The 24,245-nt window shown below is 41.6% G+C and overlaps 1 protein-coding gene and 1 long non-coding RNA gene across 5 annotated transcripts; both read right to left on the reverse strand.

The window, feature by feature from the left end:
- Positions 1 to 2,124: 2,124 nt before the first annotated feature.
- On the reverse strand, positions 2,125 to 18,816 carry ANGEL2 (angel homolog 2). Of its 4 annotated transcripts, none has more exons than XM_074897194.1 (10): positions 18,695 to 18,816; positions 16,840 to 17,273; positions 14,448 to 14,701; positions 12,625 to 12,694; positions 10,633 to 11,054; positions 9,491 to 9,617; positions 8,791 to 8,851; positions 5,436 to 5,599; positions 4,076 to 4,159; positions 2,499 to 3,513 (listed from the first exon to the last, which is right to left on the reverse strand). In XM_074897194.1, exons 2-9 carry the CDS (start codon positions 17,264 to 17,266, stop codon positions 4,146 to 4,148), a joined length of 1,539 nt encoding a protein of 512 aa, XP_074753295.1. In that variant the 5' UTR covers positions 17,267 to 17,273; positions 18,695 to 18,816; the 3' UTR covers positions 2,499 to 3,513; positions 4,076 to 4,145. The 4 variants fall into 4 exon arrangements, with proteins under 4 accessions (XP_074753292.1, XP_074753293.1, XP_074753295.1 ...); XM_074897193.1 differs by having other exon boundaries at positions 4,076 to 4,243; XM_074897191.1 differs by lacking the exon at positions 4,076 to 4,159 and having other exon boundaries at positions 2,125 to 2,623.
- Positions 18,817 to 22,811: 3,995 nt separating this feature from the next.
- LOC141956488 (uncharacterized) lies at positions 22,812 to 24,243 on the reverse strand. Its single transcript, XR_012632921.1, has 2 exons — positions 23,806 to 24,243; positions 22,812 to 23,639 (listed from the first exon to the last, which is right to left on the reverse strand). It is a non-coding gene; the product is annotated as an uncharacterized LOC141956488 (long non-coding RNA).
- Between the last annotated feature and the right edge of the window lie 2 nt (positions 24,244 to 24,245).

Genomic DNA, 24,245 nt, shown 5'->3' on the forward strand with positions numbered 1-24,245 from the left:
TTTTTTAATGACTTGGAGTCCTTTTTTTTTGTTGTTCTATTCCAGAAAAGGTCTAAGCCCTTTCTAAAATCAAACTAAACAAACTAAAGCAGATTTTTTAAAAAGATTGTTAAATACCTACCTCATTATTATTCTACAAAGAAATCACTGATTGATTGTAAAGACCTTAAACCTACCCTGTATGTAACACATTAATGGTTACCTAAAGACAAACTGAAACAAGTCTCTAAACCTTGAGAATACATTGTTATAGAACAATAAACACCCCTGAACTAGCAGCACTGATGACTGAATCATGTCAAACAGCTTCTGCTTTTTTCTTTCAGTGGTACCTTAGTCTTTTCCCCATGTTATTGTCATCAAACTGGGAGAAAATGCTTGAGGTGACAGTTTTGCCTTTTGTAAAGGAAAGCAAATTATTATAGTTCTTTAATAATAACATACACTGAGGAAGTAGAACAACTGTCTTCCTGCCTCAATGGTTTCATGTGGTTACCAGGGCAGTGGGGTATGTTATTCAGAAGGCCACCTTCACCACCTTGAGGAATCTGGCTGTTTTAAAATGTCAGAGCAGAATCCACTATCTGAATACAAGCCAAATATGGACACCATTGATCAGCAAGTCCAAAGCATTTGCTTTTAAAGGAGCATAAAACTTAAGCCTCAAACCAGCATTTTAAGTAACTAGGTGTTTGGCCAGGCCTAAGTGAGTGCTGCTCTGTGTAAAAGAGAATGGAACCAATGTGAAACTTCTATGTTGGCAATGAGGCTTTAGATGAGCATGAAAAGTGATGCTCAAGTTAAGGCTTATTCTAGAGAACTTCTCTCTTACCCACCTTCCCCTACAGCAGCCTCTCTGCCAGCAGTGCTCTGGAGCAGCAGAGTTCACATTTCTCTCTGCAGTAGAGACAACATGCAGTCCTCCAGGCTAGCAAACTCCTTGCTCTTAACACAGGCTACACAGGTTGCTACAGCTGTAACCAGTATCTACCATAAATTTGTTGATCTATCAATGAGCTCCAGTTGTAAGAATGTCTGATTTTAAGTATGTGAATAGAGTCCCAGGTTGAAGAGGTAGTCAGCTACAGCCTTGACTGTTAATAACAAGTAGAGGAACATGCCTCAAGTCACAATTTCTTATGAGAAAAATAGCCCCCTTTCAAATTCCAAGCAATTTAAGCTGGATGGTTTGATAGTCATATTTTTCAGTGTAACACCAAAATACTTTTTTGATTAAACTGTTTTTATGATTACTACCACTCTATGCTTTGAGAATAATGCAAGAAGTAAAGTAATTGCAGTTGTAATTCTGCAGTCAGGAAAAGGAAAGCCAGGTAAAAATTCCAAAACTAAGGTTAGAGAAGAACAAACAAGTCTTTCTGGGAGAAAAATGCATCTGAATAATTTCAGGAAGATGGGCAGGTTTTCCAGCACTACACTGAAAGACAATTCTCGTAAGTGTTACTTTTAAATCTGTTTTACATACATATCCATATGTAGTTTGACCAAGTTACAAGACTTGTTTCCAGCCATCTTGGATCCCTGCAAGTTTCCTATTCAGGTAGTCTTTGTTTTTTTTAAATTTGTAAACCCTATTTTGTCCAGAATCAGTGCATTGTAAGAGTAAATATAAAATCTTCATCATTTAATACCTCAGGATCTGTCATGGCAATATACAACTTGAAATTTTATTAACTAAATGGAAGAAAACTTTCCTCCAGTTGCTCAATATATATGAAGCCTCAAGATGTCGAGGACTGATTTTTCTTCCCCAGAGTAAGTCAATTAAGTTTCCTATAAGTTTTCATACTCATTAAACTTGGTTTTATTTCAGATATTTTAAAAAAGATTCCAGTGAAGGCTAGTTATATTTAAGCTTTTAGAAATTAAAAGTACTAACTTTAGAACAAATATTTACCTCACTGCAAAGCTATCTTCCTCCTCTGGAAGTCCAGTCTTGCAGCTCCTGCACTGACTACACTCTAGGTAAAAGAAAATTCCTTTGTGGGAGTATTTATATAGAAGTGTCTACAGCACAACTTTGTAGTAAAGCATCCCTTTCAGCTCATTATAAAGTGTGGCATGCACACAAACTCACTCCCCTTTACTTGAAGAAGCACACAGTTCTCAGAGAATAATCAGTTTTATTATGATTTACAATAAAAATCATTTACAGCATCTCCGTGAAAAATAATGCCATTCTGAGGCTGGCACAGGTGTTTTCCATTACCAAAGAAGCTAATGTAAAATCTTTTCTTTTTGCCTTAAAGACTTGATAAAGTAATTTAAACATTTTAAAAAAAGTCTTTTTAAAAAGTCTACTTTACACAATACTAACGAATCAGCATGCATGCAAACTTATTCAAGCCGAACCAGCAGTGCTTGAATTAACCTTTAAAAAAATAATAATCATCACATGACGAGAGAAGGTGAAGGTAACTTTACGTACACAAAAAGTCCTTTGGATATTACCGTTCAATAAGCCTGAACTCTGCTAGCAATGGCAGGTGGTCAGAAGAGTTATTTTCATTGGGAAGACCATTAACAGTCCAAAGATCTTTCTCTGTTAGAAGGGCCAGCCTGCCAAGAAGTTTCAGACCTCCATGAAAAGAATCCTCTGCTCCTGGTTAAAAAAAAAAAAAAAAAGTGGAAATGTTCATCAAAAAAATCACACATTCATATATACGTGCAGGAGTAAAACAGTATGGCAGAAATAATCTGAAGTCATTACTGTTCCATGAAAAATCACCAATAAAGTAGTTCAGAAATTCTTCTTGTTTACTATTACCCTCACAGTAGTACTTCTAATCAGTAGAGCTCAAAGTACTCCTAAAGATACTACCCCTCCATTATGTGGAGGGATAAATTGAGGCAGAAAGGATTTGTTTGTTGTAACTGCCCTGAAAAAGCCTCACACATCCAGTCCTATATCACAACAGCGTTGCTAAACAGAGCTGACGCTTGCAAAATCAAGCATCCTTTGGGAGATTTCTGTATCCTCAAGAGCACAGTTCTCCAGCAGGCAAGTCATACAGGAACTCTTGCTCATAAGGATGAGCAAGGATTCCCCTCCTAACTGTTCATCATAAGAAAGGGATCTTCCTCCATTATTTCCTGCTACCTATTCCTGTAATTGCCTAAAAATACCCAAACAATCCACCACCAAAAAAATCCCCCACCACACACACACAAAACACCACATTGCTCATGGATGAGGGGAAGGTGACTCACAGCCTTGCTATTATTACACCTTATTGTTACACTTAAAATATTTGTGTCCTCATTGAAAAAAAAACAACAGAAAACCAGCAGCAGCAAAGAGTAACAAGCTTTTTCCAACTCAGGTAAAGAAATTCCATTGAGAACGAGATCCTTCAGTGATGTGTCACGGTTTCTTCAGCTATCTACTTGAGTGAGATGACTATTCAGCAACCCCAGCTATTGTTTTCAGAGCAGAGAGATGACTCTGAGCGGGTTGAGCACTTTCAGGACCAGCACAAACAGCAGCTGTAACTGACAAAAATGTTTTCTGTATTAAAATGATCAGTAATTTCAGAACTTCCTGGCTAAACCTGGTACTGGCTTACCAGTAGGTATATTTTAAAGGATTATCCAGCAACTTTTAAACTCCTCAGACAGTTCAACAGTTTTACTCATTTGCCATTTGTCAGCTTTCCAGTACTCTAACAACCCAGCAGCTGTTTACTGCTGCTCTGAAGAAAAGCTTTTTTACTGCGAAGATGTCTCAGTAGCTCTAGAGCACACGTGCACCCAGGTCTTGAGCCAAAGTTATCATTTGGCACAGCACCTGCATGTCTGCAAAGCAGCAGTTTGTCACTACAGAAAGCTTGGTCTGCACGTAGTGATTAATGTCAGCTCAGAGCATGCCAGAACCAGCAAAACTGAGTCCTGCAGGACTCAGGTAGATACTGAACCTTTCTTTCACAACAAATCCTGAATACAACCCAAATAACTGGCTAAGCATAACACAGGCTAAAGCATGAGAACTTTCAAAAATACCCCTTTAATTGGAAAATAAAGTGATCACTCAGCCTAAACCACATTTAATACTCACTTGTTCAGACTTTGACAACTTTTAATATTGAGGCCCAGGTCATCAGAAGACTGAAGATCCAGACTATTATTTAGTTTCTAAGAACTAATGAATAAAAATTACACCAGCTTAAATTACTTGGAGAATTCAAGTTTGGTCACATTCTGTCCTGAATGTGGGGTGAAGAATCTATTTGAAAAACAAATGCAGAAATAAAAAAGTGCTATAGCTCTGCTGGGGCAATGATGGTGCAACAAAAATATATGAGCAGGTGAATTAGGATTAGATTTTGCAGATGGATGCACTCTGAAATCACACAGCACTCAGAAGTCATTTAGATAATTCTCATATCCCAGTTTTTCAGTCAAAGCTTTTATTTTTGTATTGTGAAGCTTCTGTATTTGATATTTTACACTAAGATAACATTTAGTGTGCATGTTATGACGAATGAGACTTTTGGGCATTGACTCAACGAATTTTAACAATCTAGTCTCAAAATATGAGAGAGGAAGGTGGTATTTTCATTTCACGTACTGAAAACAATGTTAATTTGTAAAAATCCGCTGCAATTTAAGTGGGAGTAGGAGTGGACTTCACGTTTACTTGTTCTAAGTTCTGCAGAGCTGTTTATCTGATAGTATTGCACTGTGCAATGACCGCGAAAACAGCATAAAAGACAGAACTAATGATGATATGGAAAGCACACTGCTCAGAAGTATCCACGGAAAGAGCAAATATACAGTAAAGGATACCACTGCGTTACCCACCAATACACCCGCAGAGGTACCATGTCTTTCTTGCACCATCTGGTGAGTTTTAGCTGCAACTGCAATCAAGAGAGTGACCACTGGACATGTGTCGGTGACTGCTCTCACAGCAAAGGCCACACAGGTCATTTATTTGACAGACATTACATCAAGACTATCTGAAAAGTAACTTTCTAAGAAGCAGTTCATTTATCAATTTTAATGCACATTATAAGCTGCCGTTTGCCATTTTGTTGATTAGATGATTGGAAATACCACTTTGATGTAGGTCTAGCCTCTAAGGTCCTGCAGGAGTTACTGACGGCAGCATTTCTCAGGTGCTACTTACATCACTGCTTCTCTGTAGTCTCAGCTCTTGTCTCCATGCTGAGATGGCAGCTACAGGAACGTTCAGTCAGGTGAAAAAGTTTGCGCTGTTTGGTACTACAAGTCCAACTGTGGTGAGTTGACAAGGCCAGCCACATTTTTCAGGTAAGAGCTGACATTCACAGCACTACCATAAACCTCTCAGGTACTCCATATGGATTAAATTATCACTACATTTCCCTTAGAACAGAATCTGAATGTTCCCATTTAGCACTTGTGAAAAATAATTTAAAAGTTGGTTTCTTTACCTGACTGGGCAGCAGTATCATCGTTTGCAGCAGAATAGAAAATATAATCCACAGTGACAGCACTTCGGGAGTGACAAGTCGTTACCTCTGGTATTCCAGTTCCAGGAAAGTAATGAGAATAGACTGAAGACAATTTAAAATGGTGCTGCAATTTTGAAGATAACCTGAACAGGAATCAAAGAAAAGAATTTTATTTTCTTGTCTTTCCTGGAAAGAGTAAGCAATGAAGAAATAGCAAATAGTTCCTGGTTACAAACGAAATTAATTATCTGGATATGCAAACCAGCGTTTCTCTCATGCAGTCAAACCCATAGCCTTGTGTGTTGACAAGCTAAACCTCTGACAGCAAAATACAGGCAGTTTTTTCAAGTAAAAGGCAGATACCTAACAGCATATCAAAACTGGTTTAACTGACATTTTAGATAAACATAGCTTTCACCTCCATCTACACTTTGTAAGATTTCACATGTCATTCAGCAATCTCTCCCTGACACATGGGTAGAAGTGTCCGTGAGTGACTTATATGAAATCAACAGACTATGAAATCATCCAACAAGGCCCTTCAGCATACAGAGAAATGAAGATTTTAAAGGGGTTTTTTCTTCCCTAAAGATATTAAGTGCTTTTGAGTTAGGCTATGCCTAATCTTTCGTTCACTCAGGCTCCCGTTTTATCTATCCCCATCACAGAATGGTTTGGCTTGGAAGGGACCTTAAAGATCATCTAGTTCCACCTCCCTACCATGGGCAGGGACACCTTCCACTAGATCAGGCTGCTCAGTCCTGTCCAACCTGGCCTTGAACACTTCCAGGGAGGAGGCAGCCACAACTTCTCTGGGCAACCTGTGCCAGGGTCTCACCATCCTCATAGTAAATAATCTTCCTTATATCTAATCTAAATCTACCCTCTTTCAGTTTAAAACTGCTAGCCCTCGGCCTATCACTACACTCCCCGATAAAGAGTCCCTCCCCATCTTTCCTGTCGCCCCCTTTAAGTACTGGAAGGCCACTATAAGGTCTCCCCAGAGCCTTCTCTTCTCCAGACTGAACAACCCCAACTCTCTCAGCCTGTCCTCACAAGGGAGGTGCTCCAGCCCCCTCATCATCCCCATGTCCCTCCTCTGGACCTGCTCGAGCAGGTCTGTGTCCTTTTCATGTTGGGGGCCCCAGAGCTGGACACAGCACTGCAGGTGGGGTCTCACGAGAGTGGAGTAGAGGGACAGAATCCCCTCCCTCAACCTGCTGGCCACACTTCGCTTGATGCAACCCAGGACACACTGCTGGCTCACAGTCAGTTTTCCATCCACTACTACTCCAAAGTCCTTCTCCAGAGGGCTGCTCTCAATCCATTCTCTGCTCAATTTATTTGTGCTTGGGATTGTCTCAATCCATGTGCAAAAGACCTTGCACTTGGCCTTGCTGAACTTCATGAGGTTTGCAGGGTCCCACCTCTCCAGCCTGTCCAGGTCCCTCTGGATGGCACATCCCTTCCCTCCAGCCTGTTGACCGAACCACACAGCTTGATGTCATCAGCAAACTTGCTGAGGGTGCGCTCAATCCCACTGTCCATGTCACCAACAAAGGTGTTAAACAGCAGCAGTACCAACACTGACCGCTGAGGAACACCACTCGTCACTGCTCTCCACTTGGACATTGAGCCGTTGACCACAACTCTTTGAGCGTGACCATCCAGCCAATTCCTTATCCACCAAGTGCTCCATCTGTCAAATCCACGTCTCTCCAATTTAGAGACAAGGATGTCCGGTGGGACAGTGTCAAAAGCTTTGCACAAGTCCAGGTAGATGACTTCAGTTGCTCTTCCCTTATCCACCAGCACTGTAACCCCATTGTAGAAGGCCACCAAATTTGTCAGGCACAATTTGCCCTTAGTGAAGCCATGTCAGCTGTCACCAGTCACCTCCTTGTTTTCCATACACCCCAGCACAGTTTTTGGGAGGAACTGCTGCATCTGTCAGTCTTCTTTTTCAGTTCAGTCCATCTTATCTCACCTGTTTTTTCAGTCTTGAAAGCAAACTTCAAAACCGCACCTTTCAGCAAAAGAACTCCTCTTTCCCTCCCAGTCATTTGCTCCCATCAGCTCTGCAAATCATCTATCCCTCAGCTGTACCTGTCTCACCTTGCATGGCTGCATTCTAAACCTGGGCTGCAATGTGTTCTGGTTTAAAAACAAGCATTTTTAAAAAAAAAAAAAGTATCAGAATGTCACCTGCCTTATTAAGAGACAAACATGCCAGTTGGTACAACACAGAAGAGTAGTAATTTCTGCTCCTGTTACATGACATTGTTTTTAAGATGAAGCAAAAACCCCTGCAAGCAGTGTTCAACACATGGCATGCTATGGATTTACACCACAGAATAGGCTTCCTGTCTTATCTACTTTTCTCAGATATGCCATTACTTAGCTTTTTGATCAAGAAGAATCACTAAGGGTTTAGTATAACTCCCTGCAGTGATACTGAGATCTCATTTCTGAAAAGAAATGGCTGACTTGACTTATAGTCTGAATCACACATATACAGTTAGGACAATTTCCTTCTTCTTTGCCTTACTTCATGTGCCTTTACCAATTTGGTAAATTCAAATGTATTCTTCCTTTCAAAAAGCAGTTACATTTTCTTTCTCGGCAGTCTAGGGGTACCTAGACTTCAGTTTAACAACAAATGTTTTGATTCGAGTAAGAGCTGTACTACCAAATCCATAATACTCCAAATTTCTGGGATTTCAAAAAACCTTAAAATTCTCCCACAGAACTCCTGACAAGGAAAATGTTATGATCTTTCCAGTTCCTTTCCCTCCTTAATTCCAATTTCACATTGCATTATAGAATTTTATTAGCATCCATAAACCAGTACCTTAGAAACAGTAAAAAGCAAGAGAAGTGCCAGCATTCAAGCAGCTGGACAACACCGGTTTTGATTTTTTTCCCTTAAAAAACACAGTTTCTGCAAATGGACTGAAGTTCCTACAGTGTCACTATAGAGCATTATGTCCTGTTTATGTCAAGAAGTGACAAAAAATGTCAAAAGCATTATTTTAATAAGCAGACAGAAGGTACCATCTAAACAGCACTGACACCTTGTCTCTGTATTCTGAAATAATGCAAGTTCCTGCAGAAATACATACTCCATTAGTTTCAGTTCTAGGCTTTTGCTGTCTGATCAGCCTTTTTATGTTTAAACAGATGATGATTTTTTTGCCAGATGGGCAGACTGTGTTGGCTAGTTAAATTCAGGTCTGGAATCAGATACAAGTTTGGTCTAAAACCAAAACAAGTACCCAAAACTAGGAAATCAGTCAAGGGCTTCCATTACATGCCCCCCACCCCCCATACATACTTTTCAGATGCTATTACAATCTCCTGAGTGTTGTCCAGTTTTGCTGCTTCCGATTTTTCTTCTGCAAAATAAAAACGCATTCCATTTACATTTAAAAATAGGATGCGAGAGCAATACTGAAGAGCTACAGAAAAGAAAAACTACAGAAAAAAACCCCTTTAAGTACACTTATTTTTTGCAGCTGGCAAGATACAAAGCTGTATTAAATTCTTCTGTTTCATTAGAAAGAACCCCTTCAAAGACTCTTTCAAATTATGTCCCATTCATTTAAAATTATTTTTTCTGTCAAAGAAAAAATGATGGATAAAAGGTGTAGTAATATTCTGCAAGGAATCACTTGCTTTTCCCACTTGTTCCATAAGGTGCCTGCACTATAATACATAAACACTAAAGTACACTGTTCATGCTATATACTTGTGCTGCATTCCTCCATCTCTTTTCCCAGTCCCAGCACTACTGGCTTTCATGATGCAAACACAGTACTTTAAATATTACACACCAGCTCCTGAATGGCAATTTATAACTATTATCTTCTAAAGATTCAAATTTGCAAATGCTTTTGTGAACAAATAACTTTACACTAAGTTTTGCAAGCTCAGGACTCACTGTTTTTCTCCCACTGAAACAGAACATCTGTTTTGCAGTACTACCTGAATGACATTTTCAAAGGACCACAATATTCATCAACCCAGAAACTGACCTGCATTTTCTTCTTTTTGTTGCTGTTTTATTTCATATACACAGTTTTGTGAAATACCTAATGTTTTTGGCCAAATAGGAATAGATAGGATTCTCTGTCCCCTTGGAAACTGTTCTTGTCCAGACACCTAAGAAAGAGGACATGAGCTTTTTTCAGACAGAAATCCAATTTAAAAAAAAACAACCACAACACAACAAAACAACCGACACATCCCAAAGCTGAAATGAGTGGACATTTTCTCTAAAGTTTAAAGTTTTAAGCAAAGAAAAGCCCTGACCCCTTAAAATAGATCTTTTACAATGGCTTGTCAAATCTCGGTAAAAATGACACCACCCCTTTAGATACACCCCCTTTGTTTACTCCTACCAAGGTTTTTTTGCAGCTACCCAATTTTTCATGATGGTTCTTGAGGCACTAAGCAGAGAGACTACCTACCCAAGAACACTTTTAGCAACGTAACAGGATGAGTTATACATAGCTCCCTAGCAGACGCTTACTGTATATTCATGATGCTTATTCTTCTGGGAGCAAGTCAAATCAAAGCTGGGGGGGGGCTTGAAAGAACTAGCAACAAACACCAGTGGGGCTATTTTTCATGTTTTCTCTTTGTATGTACTCCAGTTACTTTCTATTAAACAGCATCTCACACATCCAACACCTACATACAGGAGTTTACAACAGAAACAATCTAACCTGAAACAGTTTAAGTTCAGCATCTAATTGCATTTTTGCTCTTACAGTAATTCTAGATAAACTTCAAATTACAGTGTCTAACATAAAAGTCATCTTTCCATGAAGTACACAGTAGGTATTTGATTAAGTAGTTATTTATCCTACTTAAAGACTGTGTCACAGGGATACAATCATCCTGTGGATAACTACATTTCAAGATCAATTGATCTGTTTGCACGTTTTAATTTCAGAATGCTAGAAGCGGATACAATACTCTGTAAGGCACAGCTAATACACCCAAGCTTATTTCAGTAACTCCACACTAACCTTCACTTTGCAGACTGTGTAAAGGGCACTAAGATTGCTACTGCAATGGAAATAATCACAATTACGGCATGCTAGCACCACTTAGATATTTCTCTTCAATTGGCATTAACCTTTTTTTGTGAGAAGTGAAAAGCACAGCCTACCTTCCCTATAGCAAGTCCTTCATAATTTAACTTTCCTTCTTTTATAAATCTGTACAATGGAGAGCCAGGAACAGAATTGAAGTCACCACAGATGATAATTGGACAGAAGGTACCATCCTTCTGAGGGGCAACACTAGCAATCTCTGCCAGGAGCATTGCAAGTTGGGTCAGTTTGATGTCCCCTCGCCTTGGGTTATAGAGCAGATGTGTGTTGGCTATACAGATTGCAGCATTAGTTTTACAGTGCAATCTAGGCTGCAGAAGCAACACCAGTCCAACGTTGTCCCTGTCCAAGAGTGGAATATCACGGCGAAAAAATTCCACGGGGTTTGATGAAATCAGGCTAAATTTGGAAGTTTTGAAGCAAATAGCACAGCCATCGGGTTTTCTCCCTGTCCTCATTTTATACTCACAGTGATACCCTGCAAGAAAGGCAATTAAAAACATAAATTGCATAAATAGAGATTTTATTTTTTTTTTAATTAGAAAAGCCTCACACAACCTTCTTCACATGGCAGACCCAGTCTGAAGTACCAAAGACTACGTGACATTCACATAAAAAAGTGAACACAGGAGTCTTTCTGCCCTTTCTAGTGCTGGTTTTGATACTATGGGAAATCTGGTCTAATACCTTTCCTGATGTGTAAGCATCTACATACTTTTTAAGATACCAGACATGTTGTTCTCTCCTCACATGGAAAAAACTACAAACCAACACAACAAAAAAAAACCACAAATCACATAAAAGTGGACTTGTGTATTGAAATTTTTCTGGATGTTAACCACAATAGTTACAAATAACACCAGTGAAGCATTCCAATCAAAAGCAATAATCACTAGAAGTCATAAAACACTGTCTAAAATAATTCATAGAACAAAGGTCTCAAACATTCCACAGTTATGTAATTATGCAGTTAGCAGCAAGCTTTCAAGAGGGAAACTGAGATGCTTATCAAATGACAGTATCAGAGTTCAAACAAGTCACCTGAAAATAGTAGTTTGTCAAGTTCTTCATTTTATGTAGAGGTGAAAAGCAAATTTTAATGATACCTTATCAATGTAAGAAAAAAATAATGATCTTGAAACAATATCTAGTTTTTGCCATTTTAAAAATGCTTCTCTGCCCAGTCCATGCCATGTGTATTCATAAAGTACAGCCTCATGAAAATGAAGTGAGTCGACCTCTGAGCTCACACCAGCGCTGGAACAGGGGACTCCCACGCCTCTCCCTGCTCCATGCCATGTGCTCGAGCCACTTGTGGCACTTACTGTTAACTCACTAAGCCAAAAGAAAACTAATCCAGGAAAATAAAATTAGTCTGGATAGTATTCTGCTGGACTGCTGGATTTCACCAGGGTAAAGGTCTATTGAGTGCCAGAACTAGTCCAGAAGAAGGGGCAGGACATGCATCTGGGAGCTACAGAGGGGAAGGGGAAGAGAAAGAGCTACAGAAAGCTTCAGATCCTCTTGTATAGCAGTAGATAGTTCAGTTGTCCACACAAGCCTAGCTTTACAGTGTTGTTTCTCATTTCAAGTGGATTTAAATCAGTATTGCCATTACCCTACCTTCCTTACAAACTCAATTCTGGGAGCTAGACTACCTCCAACTAACCAAGAAAGAAAAAAGTATCAGTTCAGTGCTGCTCCTTGAATTGACTCCTCCTGGCATCAGACAAGTACCAGTACAGGGAACAGAGTGGGCCCCTGGGACTGGAAGGAGGTGTAGGGCACAAAAGATTTAGATCTGTTTAACCACCATGAAATCACACCCCTAGCAACATGTTTTTTCCATAAATTCACACAGGAGAGTGTTAAGACAGTGCTATTTAGGCTGACTGAGGCTACTAGTATAAAAACTAATTAATATAAACTGTCTGTGGATAAAATGTAGTGCTGAGACTTGATTCTGTAATCTAAGAGAGGTTTTTTGAGGAAAATACTACTGAGACAGGGGAGAAGACAATGTATCAGTCATAAGATTTTCATCATACCCAGGGATTCCAAACTTGACTTGATCTCTGTTCTATAGTGGTCTTCTTGGACTTCTTGTAAACAGAGTACCTAAAGCATAAAGTTTACAATTAAAAGGTATTAGTAAGTACATTAAAAAGTTACTGTATCATATCTCTGTTGGCCAGTCTGTATAGGTATTAAAAAAAAATAATTCAGAGGCTCTGTACCCTAGTGCTGCTTTGTGTGGCTCTGCAGACTTTAGCAAGTACCCTGGACTGAACTGCTCTTTGCTAGAGGGGCTGGCTTCGACTCTAACCCTTCCATCCTGCAGAACAGTCTGTTACCACTAACAGCACCAGGCAGATCCTCACCAGAGTCCCTATGCCCAGTGCTGTCCCCAGAAAGCTCACTAATGTATCTCACCGTAAAGATAAATTTATACATACTGTATGTATGTATTAGGAAGAAAGGAAGAGCTTGAAGGGGACTTTAATCTCCAGCTTCCTGGCTACATACTAACATAACTGCGTTTTCCAAATGGTACAAGGAAGTTTTCTGTGGCTTCCCTAATACAACTACTTTGATTTTTTCAGTACTCTTTTCTGACATGAACAGGTTGGATTCTATCACCAAACTTTTATTGGCCTGAACAACAACTGAAGCAAAAAGTTTACTGACTTGTCTTCCTGATCAACAGGAAGTGATATGCGTCCTCAAAAACAAACTACCCCACAACCAACCAACATGGTAAGGTATTTTTTCAGACCCCAATATAAGCAGAAGTTCCGTTATGTTTCAGTAGAGAACAGCAAGCTTGTGCACAAGTCAAATGGTGCAGAGTACCACATGAAGAGGATCAGAGTCTCACACGAACGCTACTAACACCTGCATCTTTCTCTCAGCCTTAACCATTAATCTCAAGGAGATGGAGATCCACATAGCAGCCTCATCACTCCAGTCCTCATACAATCAATAAAGTGAAACATTTGAGTTTGCTTTCCAAATAAAGGATTCAGGCATTATTATAAGTTCTCTATTACCTGGTCTAACAAACAGCTCTGAAGGATTTGCAGACATAATTTGGAAAGGGCTTTTGATTCACTGTGTATACAGACACCTACTGTAACAAATATGAAGTCAGTCACACACCTGGAAGTTAGAAAATGCCAGTCCTGGAGGGTGCCTTAATTTGACCCTCCTGTGCAGAGGCATACTATTTTTCCTCCAGAAAAGCCTGGCATGCAAGACTGATTTTGAATGACCAAACACTCAATCTTGCACGTCCTTTGCACTAAACTGATGGCACAATTAAAGAGAGAGCCTCCAGCTTTGGAGCTTCCTAAACTGGACATTCCCAGAAGCTGAGACTATCCTGGAGAAAGGTGCCTTGGTCTAAGTGTCTATCATTAGCTACTGTTACAAACATGACACTACATTAGGTGGACCTTTGGCCTATGCAAGTATAGCTGTTCTTACATTCAATGCCTTATTTATAGCACTCAATTATGCTCTAGGAACAGACTGAGAAAGATTTACATGAAGAAAGAAGGTTTTGGAATTACAAAAACAACTGCAGTGTATCAGCAGAACACTAAAATCATGTCAAAAAGACCATTCTGGGAAGTTATGGACAAAAAAGGCAACTATGAGTGATACATACTGTAGAGCCTGCCTTTGCTGTAAGTCCAGATCACACAGAATACACCAATTGCACAAGCATAAATTTAATGTTAAGTGTGCCACAACTAAAAGTTCAGTTGGGTTCACTAGACAGCCCACTTATCAAAATAAAAACAGCAAGAATTTGCTACTCCAGTTCATCGGTTCTTAAGAAATATCTATGTGCGTATTTTCTACTCACATCTGCATCCAGCTGTTTGATTTCTTGTAGAATGTTGGGAAATCTGTATGTCCAGATTAACAGTCGTTGCCTGCAGTGTTTGTACAGGTGGGAGTTATCTTCTAACAAATTCTGTGAGAGGATATTGTAGGACATGACCGTAAAATCAAATTTTGCCTCACTTTCTGTATTGCTTTGGTCAGTTTCTTTATTTTCAAAGATTTTCATTGTTCTACTGTACTGACAGAAATATTCCCAGTGTCTTTTGACAGTTCCTGTTAAAGCACATGAAGTAAAAAAAGTTATGTAATATAACATATGACTTCTTACCACTCTTAGAAATCATTCTACTGACAACTATTCATCTTTCAAATTTTGCTTAAGCAATTCAAAAAGTTTATTTGATTAGCAGGAATTTAGACCCTCTGTTTAAAATGAACTTTATATAAGCATCAGTAAAAACCAAACCAAGCCAAACAAAAAAGCCCCACCCAACCCCAAAATATAGCACAAAACTGTTACACACCCTGGATTTCACACTGCTTTGAAATTAGGAAACTGTCATGTTCTAAGAAGATGGTTGCCGTCAAACTACACCACCCTGCTCCCTGTGGAAAGGGCTGTCAAGCTGGTAGGCCAAATCCAGTCTGCTGACATAGTCTTATGCTGCCTTTTGTCACTAGCTCCCCAGTGGAGATGGGGCATGTCAGTCTGGGATATGCAGTTTAGAGAAGCATATGAGCATCTTGTTGATCTCTCAAACCATGACTAACAAAGCATTAGGAATCAAACACAGCGTTCACCTCTACCCTGTATACAAGTCTGAAAAACTCAGTCATAAGCTGCAACAGGGTCCATTACGGGGTCCCAAAACAGATAATGAACCTGATTTCCCTCAGTAAGGTTGAGAAATCAAAAAATTAATAAGCCTCAGAATTACCAAGAACTTTTGAAAAGGCTTACTTTGCCTTCCTGCCATTCCTAGTCTCATACTTAGTAGTATCACTATATGAAAGTATCATTATATGAAAGATGAGAATACAGCTGCCCATCATTAAGCATCCAATTATTTTTCAGATATGTATTTCTCTCCTTACAAAACTCATGAACACTTCACCCTTTATGTTCAAACTCATCCGAGAGCATGCCAAGGTCCAGTCATCTGTGCTATCAACCAGTGGCAGACTGCAGCTATATCTGTTAGTATCTGCCCTATTTGGGTATGGGACTTCATCTAGTATTTGCAAGGAATACAGCAAGGCTCTAAGTATTGCTTCTACAGGGGAGAGAGAAGGTATTGCTCCTCAGCAGGTATCTTTAGTTATCATCACCCTACAGTATGTGAACAAAGATAACTAGGAAGGACCACAATGCTAACCACACTCTCAGATAAAGGTATGTCAAGGGAGGTTAAGAGAGGACTCAGTGATAAAGGCACAAAGCAAACTCCCTTCCTTCAGCTCCTGAAGACGCATATCATGTTTCTAAGCCTTATGGGTATTTGTGTCCAAAAATCCCTTTGGGATGCTGATGGCATCTGTCACCCTTTAAACTCATAATACAACTTTGAGTTTGTTTTGTTAAGGAAGTGATTTATGCAAGAGGGCCTTAATTTTGACCATGCCTCTCTACTTGTTTCACAGTAGACAGAACTGTTAATATCCACAATAGTAAAACATTTGGATACTATGTAGAAGATTACGTCTGTAATAAGCTAACGCAGACACTTTGAAGTTTCATGAAAGCCTGTTACTGAGTTGCATAGACATCTTTGCACTTACTGTATTTATCTGGGTAAGCCCATTTGCTGTTTGCTCTGCTAGTCATGGTCTGACACTAAACTTGCTAACATACCAGTAGCAGAATACAGCTGTAAAAACAAAACTGCCCAATCACACTGGAAGCAAACACATTAAATCTCAGTCCATTCATTCTCAGTTACCTAGGTCACAGAGAACTGCCTTGGAAAGAAGCCAACTCAGGTCCAGCAGAGCTTATGAGCTCAGGTACAGTACAAGGGATGAAGCTATACAACTGCCAGCCTCGGTTAGCCCTACAGCAAATTAGCTCCATCTTTTTTCTTTAAAAGACTTCCCAAGTTAATGGACACAATCTGGCGACAGGCACCTGAGACAGAGTTGTCTGAACCAAGCTCAGAACTCCCCAGCTGGGCAATCCCTTGCATAACTGACTGTATTCTACCACCGAGCACAGTGAACCTAGCTTCAGCAGACTGCGTGACAGCATAAAATACAAGTTTACAGACTAAACAGCACTGCAAAATTGCAACATTTTAAAGACAGATGCTTTCCTGAGGGAGGTGCCAAAACAGTAACCGAAAAGGCAGTATTGCTTATAACTTTTTAGATGTGTTTAGCACTGCAAATAAACAAGGAAAATGGGCATCTTTTACCTTTCTTGCTGCTATGTTTTTCTTCATTCTGTGCTACAGAAAGACACAATGCTTCCTTCTGATGAGAGAAGTTTGTTTCTTCTTCAGGATTTGAAGTATCATGCTGGCCACTGAGTCTTCTCCTCTTTGTCAAAGGTTCTTCTCCCTCAGATTTCATACTGGGGTTAGGCAGGTGAAAACAAGAACTTTGTGTGAAGTTATCAAGCTGCCAATTAGAGTTCTGAACTTGTCTCCAGGGTCCAAAAAACGGAGGAAGTCTCCAGTTCGCTGAGAAATCAACTGGAGCAGGAAGTGGAAATGAGACCCAGGGATAGTGTCCGGCCCATCTCATACAGCCAGAACCTGGGCTGTTCAAGGTGAGTATCTGAGAACCATTCCAGTGGGCAATGCAGTCTCTGCCCAGCCTCTGCACATGACGGGGCAGCATGGAGCGTCTGCCAAAGATAGCACAGGTTTCACTACTTACACACCGCTTTATCCACCTGTAGAAGGCTGTAGATGCAAGTCATCCCAGTCATCACTTATACAATATACTCATTCTCTACAACTTAACACAGAAAAGATATTCAAACCTTTTAGACACATACAAGATATTTAAACCTTTATCTAAACGATAAGCACGGTGGGACTTCACAAAGCGATCTTTTTTCTCCTTCAGATTTACAAATGCCATCTGATTTCCAAACTCTATCCCTCTGAATAACTATTTACAATTTGTTTTCTGCTTTGTTGAATTCAATTATCAGATCTTTCAAGTGCTCAGTGGAATGACCTTTACAAGAGGTCATTTTTGCATGCTCTGTATTAACTTTATGATAAAGCTACTTGAAAGGAATCAGAAAACCTCCTTCCTCCAAGCTGTCAAAAATCTGTTTAAACAGCCATTGACCTGGCTCAAACCACAATGCCAAGAAGACAGGGAAACTGAGCTACTAACTCTCATGGCATCTCTGGCACTAGCTTATAGACTAAAATTTGCATTCTTATTTCTTTTCCAGGTGGAAAAAAACACAGTTTAGCGACTAAAACTACGAAAATAAGGTGGGGTTTAATTCTTTACAGAAAAAAAAAAAAAAAAAGAAAATCTGTGTCTCAACAAAAACGCAGGAGAGAAGGCTGAGTGACATAAATCTGCCTCAGCTTCCTCATTGTTTAAATACAAAAGCATATTTTGGTCTTACAAGCAAAAGATATCAAAGCCTGGTATGTCTGAACTGATGTGAGAACCTCCTAGCTGTCATTCAGTCTAGCGAATAAGCCTAAATACAACTTTCAGCAAAACGAGCTTGTCCTGGAACGGCGCTTTACACCACAGCGAACCAGAAACAGCTCGACGGGCACAAAAGCAAAACACAGCCCAGGGCATGACGGCATTACGATGGAGCCAAGAGGAAGAGGCCCCACTCCTTTACAAAAACCTCCAGAAACACCTGTTTTACAGAAAAGCCCAGAGAAAGTTTCCCTTCCTTAAAGACCAGCCCGAGGCGAGCACCTCCCCACAACCGCCTACACCCGGCAAAGAAAAACCCCGCGCCGTGTTTTGTTTACGGCGGCCCTGCTCTGGCTAATGGCGGGTATTTAAAACAAGTAACTGTCAATGGCCCCCAGGCCTCTCCCGCCGGGCCGGGGGCTCCGCTCCCGCGGCCAGGCCGCTCCGCGGCCCCCGCCCGGGACTCGGGACTGCGGGCGGTCCCAACGCCCCGCCGCTGGAAGCCCCGCACAGGCCGCGGCGGGCCGGAGGGCCGGCTGCCCGGCGGCTCCATGCACGACAGCGCCCAGGCGGCTGCCGGGCTCGGCCGAGGCCCAGCGGCTCCCCCCGCGCACCGACCCCGCGCCTCCCTTTGCCTCCCTTTACCTCCCGGTGGGCCCGGCCCAGGGGGGCCCCGCTATCGGCTCCGCGCAACCCTGGCACCCCCAGAGGGGGTCATACCAGGGCAGCGCCAGCTCCGCCCGCCGCCGCGCTGCCGGCCCGCCGCTTACCCCTCACGGGTGGCAACCGCGCCCCGCCCCGCTCCGCTCCGCTCCTTCGCTCCTGGGACTTGTAGTCTAAGGGCCGGCGCCGCGCCCCGGAGCCATATTTGATCCGGGAGGCCGGCGCCGAATCCAGGCCGCCATGTTGGGGCAGGGCGGGGTGACGCCCCGGGGAGCCCCCTGGGGTGCCGGCGGCCTGTCGGGGTGCTGCGGCCCCACGGAGGGAGCCGGCCCGGAGCAGCGCCGGCTCCAGAGCGCCGCAGAAGCGGGTTGTAGACTGCTTGATTTCAGATTTTGATTCTTTTAAACTGATACAAGACAGTGCTAATGTCGTAGTTTCCATATGTGGCCTTCTCCCTGGGATTACCGTGTGTCCCTGTAGGGTCAAAGGGTCTAAAGAAGGAGCTTGTGTGTATCAAGGTGCCACTTCAGGGCAGCAGCATCCATGTTTACTGGTTGCAGAAAAACCCCACTCACCTGAGACAGCATTTTAACGTTCTCCGGTTAACATGCACCTGAAAATGCTCTGCGAAGTCACTGCTGCCCCTATGCAGGCTGAGGAGACCTGGCCTGAGGGACGGGTGGGAGACCTGCCAGCCCTGCAGGCCCTACAGATGGACCCACCACTACTTACCAGCTGCATAAACAATCCTCTCTCTCTCTCTCTCTCGGTGTTGTTTAAATAAGCAGTTAAAACGCTTTCCTGAGGTCTTCTGAGGACAGAGTAAATGCTGGCTCTGTTTACCGTAAGGAAAAGTAGTACAAAGCATATGAAATACAATAGTGCTGAATAGTGCAGATGCTGTGCAGGAACTGTAATCAAGTAAAATACTGTTTCTCTGCATTGCTTTTAGTTGTGTCATGAAAGTGACTTTAAATAACAATAATTTTACAGTTTTCCCAGGAGTGGTCGGGGAGATGGGAACTGGAATAACGTAGTTATGTTAAAAGCATGCTAGTTAGGCAACATGTCAAATCCACGTTGGATTTTCCACTTCTTGGACACAAGTTACTTACTGGGAAAAAGTAAAAATACCCATTCATTTTCTGTTAGTTTCTTCACAATGTAATAAGAGAGCACAGCTACTTGCTCCACAATAAGTGGGTAGTAAAAGATCTCTCAACTATATTTTCCAGACATGTTATTTTGGTAATTTGTTCTTTCCTATATTTTTGAGGTATTCTTATGTTACATATATTTCTAAGATAGAAGACAGTAAGCCATACCTATAGCAACAACGACTGCTGTTATTTTTAGGAGCAAAGGGAATCTTCCCATGGAATGCAGTTACTGTCTGTATTTTGACCTGCATAAGACACCCAAGTTACTCTGTCACTTCAAAGATTTTTCCATAATAGTGATCTCAGTAGTGATGCTGGAAAAAGGCAATGGGTGAAGCTTTGGGTTTTTTTAAGATAAGCCTTAATGAAAATGAAGATATGCCAATAAGCATAAAAGTGAATTGTATAACAGACAAAATGAAAGAAAAAGATTAACCTATTGATATGATGCAAATTGTTTCTCATCTCAATGTTGCTATTGTTTCTTGCCTTGACCTAGGAAAGTCTTAATAAGCCAGTAACACTTAATTGCAGACTGTTTACTCTCCTCTAATTATTATTTTGTGCATCTAGGTTGGCTATACCATGTTAAGAGATATTCTTCAAAACAGGTATCTCCAAATTCTGATTTGTAACCAGAAGCCAAATTATTTTATGAGTCATTTGAGCTTTTGAAACTCCCTAGTGAATGCAGGCCTACTGACTCACTGAGGGATGTTTTGATTGATTATACTGCACATAAGAACAGCCATGGTTGTTCAGATCAATGGTCCACTGAGCTCAGTTTCCTCTTTGTAAAAGCAGTTAGCAGCAGATGCCTAGAGATGTGCAGGAGCTGGGCAAACTTCAAATGAACACTCTCCCTGCCTCTAGTTGTTTTCAGCTCAGTAGATTTCCTATGCCTGTTGTGTTTGTCTCTTTAGTTATTCTCAGTGACTCTCTCTTCCCCCAAGTACTTGAATTTGCAAACTTTCTGCATCAGCAACATCCTTTGACAAGAGTTCTGCAGGTCTAGCACTCTTTATGTGAAGTACTATTTTATTATTATTAATTTTATGACCTCATTCATACCAGCTTCACTGGCCTCTAGTTTTTGCATTAAGAGAGAGAAAACAGTCCATCCCCACCCATCTCCTCCGTGCCACTCATGATTTCATGGACCACTATCATGTCCCCTCATGTTATTTCTGTTTCCATGTTGACAAATCTCAGGCTACTCCACTGTTCCGCATGAAGAAGCTATTCCATATATCTGATAATTTTGTTGTCCTTCTTGGTTCAGCCATGGAGGTATAAAGTTGCAAAGTTGCAACATATTCTTCTCTGTCTTGTTCTCTACTCCTACTGCTTCTCCTCCCTTCCTATTGCCATCAAATTCCTGACTTTTGAGTTAGGCGACATTTCAAGAGGGATTTTTTTTTTTTTTTTCAGAAGATGCATCAGTTGGCTATTAAAATTTAAATGAGATCTATTATATAATTCATCAGGGATTAGTCAATGATGGCTTCAGTCCCACTGATTGCTCTCAAAAAAAAAAAACAAAACCCACAAAACTAAGCACATCTTATGAAATGTTACAATCGGATGCTGCTTCATAAGCAAATTTATACCAGAACTGGTTGTCTAAGCATGTTATTATACTAGAAGGTTACACAAGCTACATGATGTATCAAGTAATTAGTATACCATGTTAGAAAATGTTTCCTTTTTACCGGAGCAAGTGTATTTTCAACCAGCTATTTGGTTTTTGTATGTGATGCCACTACATCTGAGTAGCTGCAACCTTCCTACAGCTAAAATTAGGAAGATGAGAATAAAAAAATATCTGTGAGATCGTTCTGTCCAACCCCTTCATTTCAGATCTGAACAAACGTTTTTGTACAGATCTGTACAAAGATTATGTCCCCGCATTTGTACATTAAAATTACTCTAAACAGAAGATCTCTTCTTGGAAAGCATCTTTCAGTGAAACATCAACTGCATCATTGTTGGTGTAAGAACACAGTTGCTATCTTTTGGGTATCTTTAGCTTTGGAACTTAGAAACTTACTTTGGAAGACTGATGATCAAGACCAAATTATCTCTGAGGTGCTCCTTTTGATAGTTACTTCCATGAAGTTAGATGTACCAACACCTTGTCAAAAAATGTAAAAGACACACTCTTCTTCTGTGGCAATGCCCTCTTCCCCATTTCTTAAGAAAATGTTCCCTATGCAAAATAGACTAGACCTATCAAGCAATTCATAGACATAAAAAGGATAAACAATCTTTCTAGCAACTTGATAGCTGGGAATGTCAAAGTGATTAAAAAAAATTGAGAGGCAGGATGTTATAAAACTCACATTTGGACTGTTTCTGCCCGATGACATGTTAGGAAGAGTCATTGTGTTCTCCCACAGAAAACGACCTTTCTCCAGGATAGCACTATTCAAAGAAGCAGCTGTCTCTGGATGCTAGAACATGACCATTTGATGCTGCTCTGTCATGATTTTGCTGGCTTCTCTGGGGTTGTCAAATCAACTCTTTTCTGCCAGACCAGCCACAGGAGGGAAACAGCTAGTCCACTCATGCCTGTTTCCCCGACTCTGCATGGTTGCAGGACCTACTTGCTTCTGGTATGCTGGTTGGAATTCCCATTATAATGAGATAAGAATTGAGTGAGGGCAGTGTCCAAATTAAGAGTAACATTAATCTTGTAATCACTAGGAATAAGGAAGAGGTGAAACTCTGGCAGTACTGCCAAACAGCATCACACTGAAACTGCTTAGAAGGACTCAAAGGTGGGCTTGTGCTTCCAGATCTGTAGAATTCAATATGTTCAGGAACTCAGAAACTAAATGTGTTTATAGAAGAAGAGCTTTCATTTACATAGCTATAACTGGGAATGTTGTAAAGATTCATGATGTGCGGGAAAGCTGAGCACGCACATGACCAATGTGATCAAGCAATGCCCGTTTATTACAACTAAGAAAGCCCTTTTATAATGTTCTCCCGCACATGTGAGTAACATGCAGTACAAGTCCTCAAGACTGGACAGTTAATTTAGCCCGCGCTTTAAACCTTCTTATGATTGGATAAAAAGTGCCCCATCAGCCTTGCCAGGCTTCCTGCCTTGGGTAACTTCCTCTTCCATCCCAACCCCTTCCGGGGGTTATCTCGTCAAGTTTCTCCCCCCTCATTCAGGGTCACATCCTTATGGCATTCTTGCTTGGCTGAGGCTCTTATCAGTCTTGTTCTCACGCAGGATTGCTCACATGTCCATTCTCTCGCAGGAAGTCCTCTTGAATCCCAACATATGATGCAGTTCAATCATCCTCAAAGGAGGCACTTGCTTACCATGAGCTCCAGGACAAGACTCTTGTCTTTTACAAACAAACGCAATTAAGTATTTTTCTTTATGTCAAAGACCTGCATGAGATCAGAGATATTAATAACCTGGTAACGAAAAGCTGATTTTTTAACATCCACTATTAAATGAATTAAATAACAGTGATAAAAAAAAGAGAAAATAATCTTAACAATTCATATAATCTGAAGAGTTATCTGTATTTGTATAGATCTGTGTTGGTACAGATCCCACGACAGCCAAGTAACTGAAGGTACGTGCAATCTTATGAATCCATGAAAGGAGAACGTCTTGCAGCGCAATGTTGCGCTCCTTTGGACTGAAGCAATGCACCTCAAACCCTGGAGAGTTTCCTCACACGGAAGTGTTGTGCACACCAGAGCCCATCTGCAGGGAGAAGTCCAGCTACAGCTTAAAGAACCTGGAGAAGACGTGAAACAAAACATGGAGATTCAGTAACCATCAAACTTGCTTTCTGTTAATGTTCCTCTTCAAAATCCGCGAGTCACTTCAGAGTTACAGGCCTTTAGATTTAGGGCAGCGTATCTCGAAACAGCCCACGGCACAGGCTGGGAGCCAGTACTTACTCTGTCAAGGGAAGGCCGTGGGGTGCCTGTGTTAGAAACGGGGCGGCGGGCGCTGCTGAGGGCAAGAGTCCCTGAACCGCCCCCGAGTAGGGCGCCTGGAGCCGGGCTGGGCCGCCGCAGGGATGATTTGACCGTGACACCTTGGCCTCATCCACGCCACGCAGACTTTCAGGCTCCGGAGAAGGCGGCCACATCCAAGCTGCCTGCTGGGAACCGGGGATACTCAAGGCGGCAGCTGGAAGCGGCGGGAGAGGGAGAGGGCCCGGCCAGGCCCGGCCAGCGCCCTGGCTCAGCCTCGGCCCCGCCGCCACACCCGGCTAGGCATCACCCACGGAACACCCACCGGACACCCGGGCAGGGCCCTCCCTGCCGCCGCGCTACCCGGCGGGCGGGGCTCCCCGCGGCGGGGCGGGCCCGGACGGGCCCCGGCACCGCCCGGG

This window comes from Athene noctua, chromosome 1, assembly GCF_965140245.1.
Source record: "Athene noctua chromosome 1, bAthNoc1.hap1.1, whole genome shotgun sequence".
Lineage (NCBI taxonomy): Eukaryota > Metazoa > Chordata > Aves > Strigiformes > Strigidae > Athene > Athene noctua.

What these genes read in the sequence shown, in the direction of transcription:
- ANGEL2 (XM_074897191.1), bottom strand. Translation starts at nt 17,266, where the DNA reads ATGCTGCCCCGTCATGTGCAGAGGCTGGGCAGAGACTGCATTGCCCAC. An exon ending in TCAAACAGCTGGATGCAGAT is followed by an intron (nt 12,695 to 14,447) that starts GTGAGTAGAAAA and finishes TTTATGCTTTAG; the next exon opens with GTACTCTGTTTACAAGAAGT. An exon ending in ATTGTAATAGCATCTGAAAA is followed by an intron (nt 5,600 to 8,790) that starts GTATGTATGGGG and finishes ATTCCTGTTCAG; the next exon opens with GTTATCTTCAAAATTGCAGC.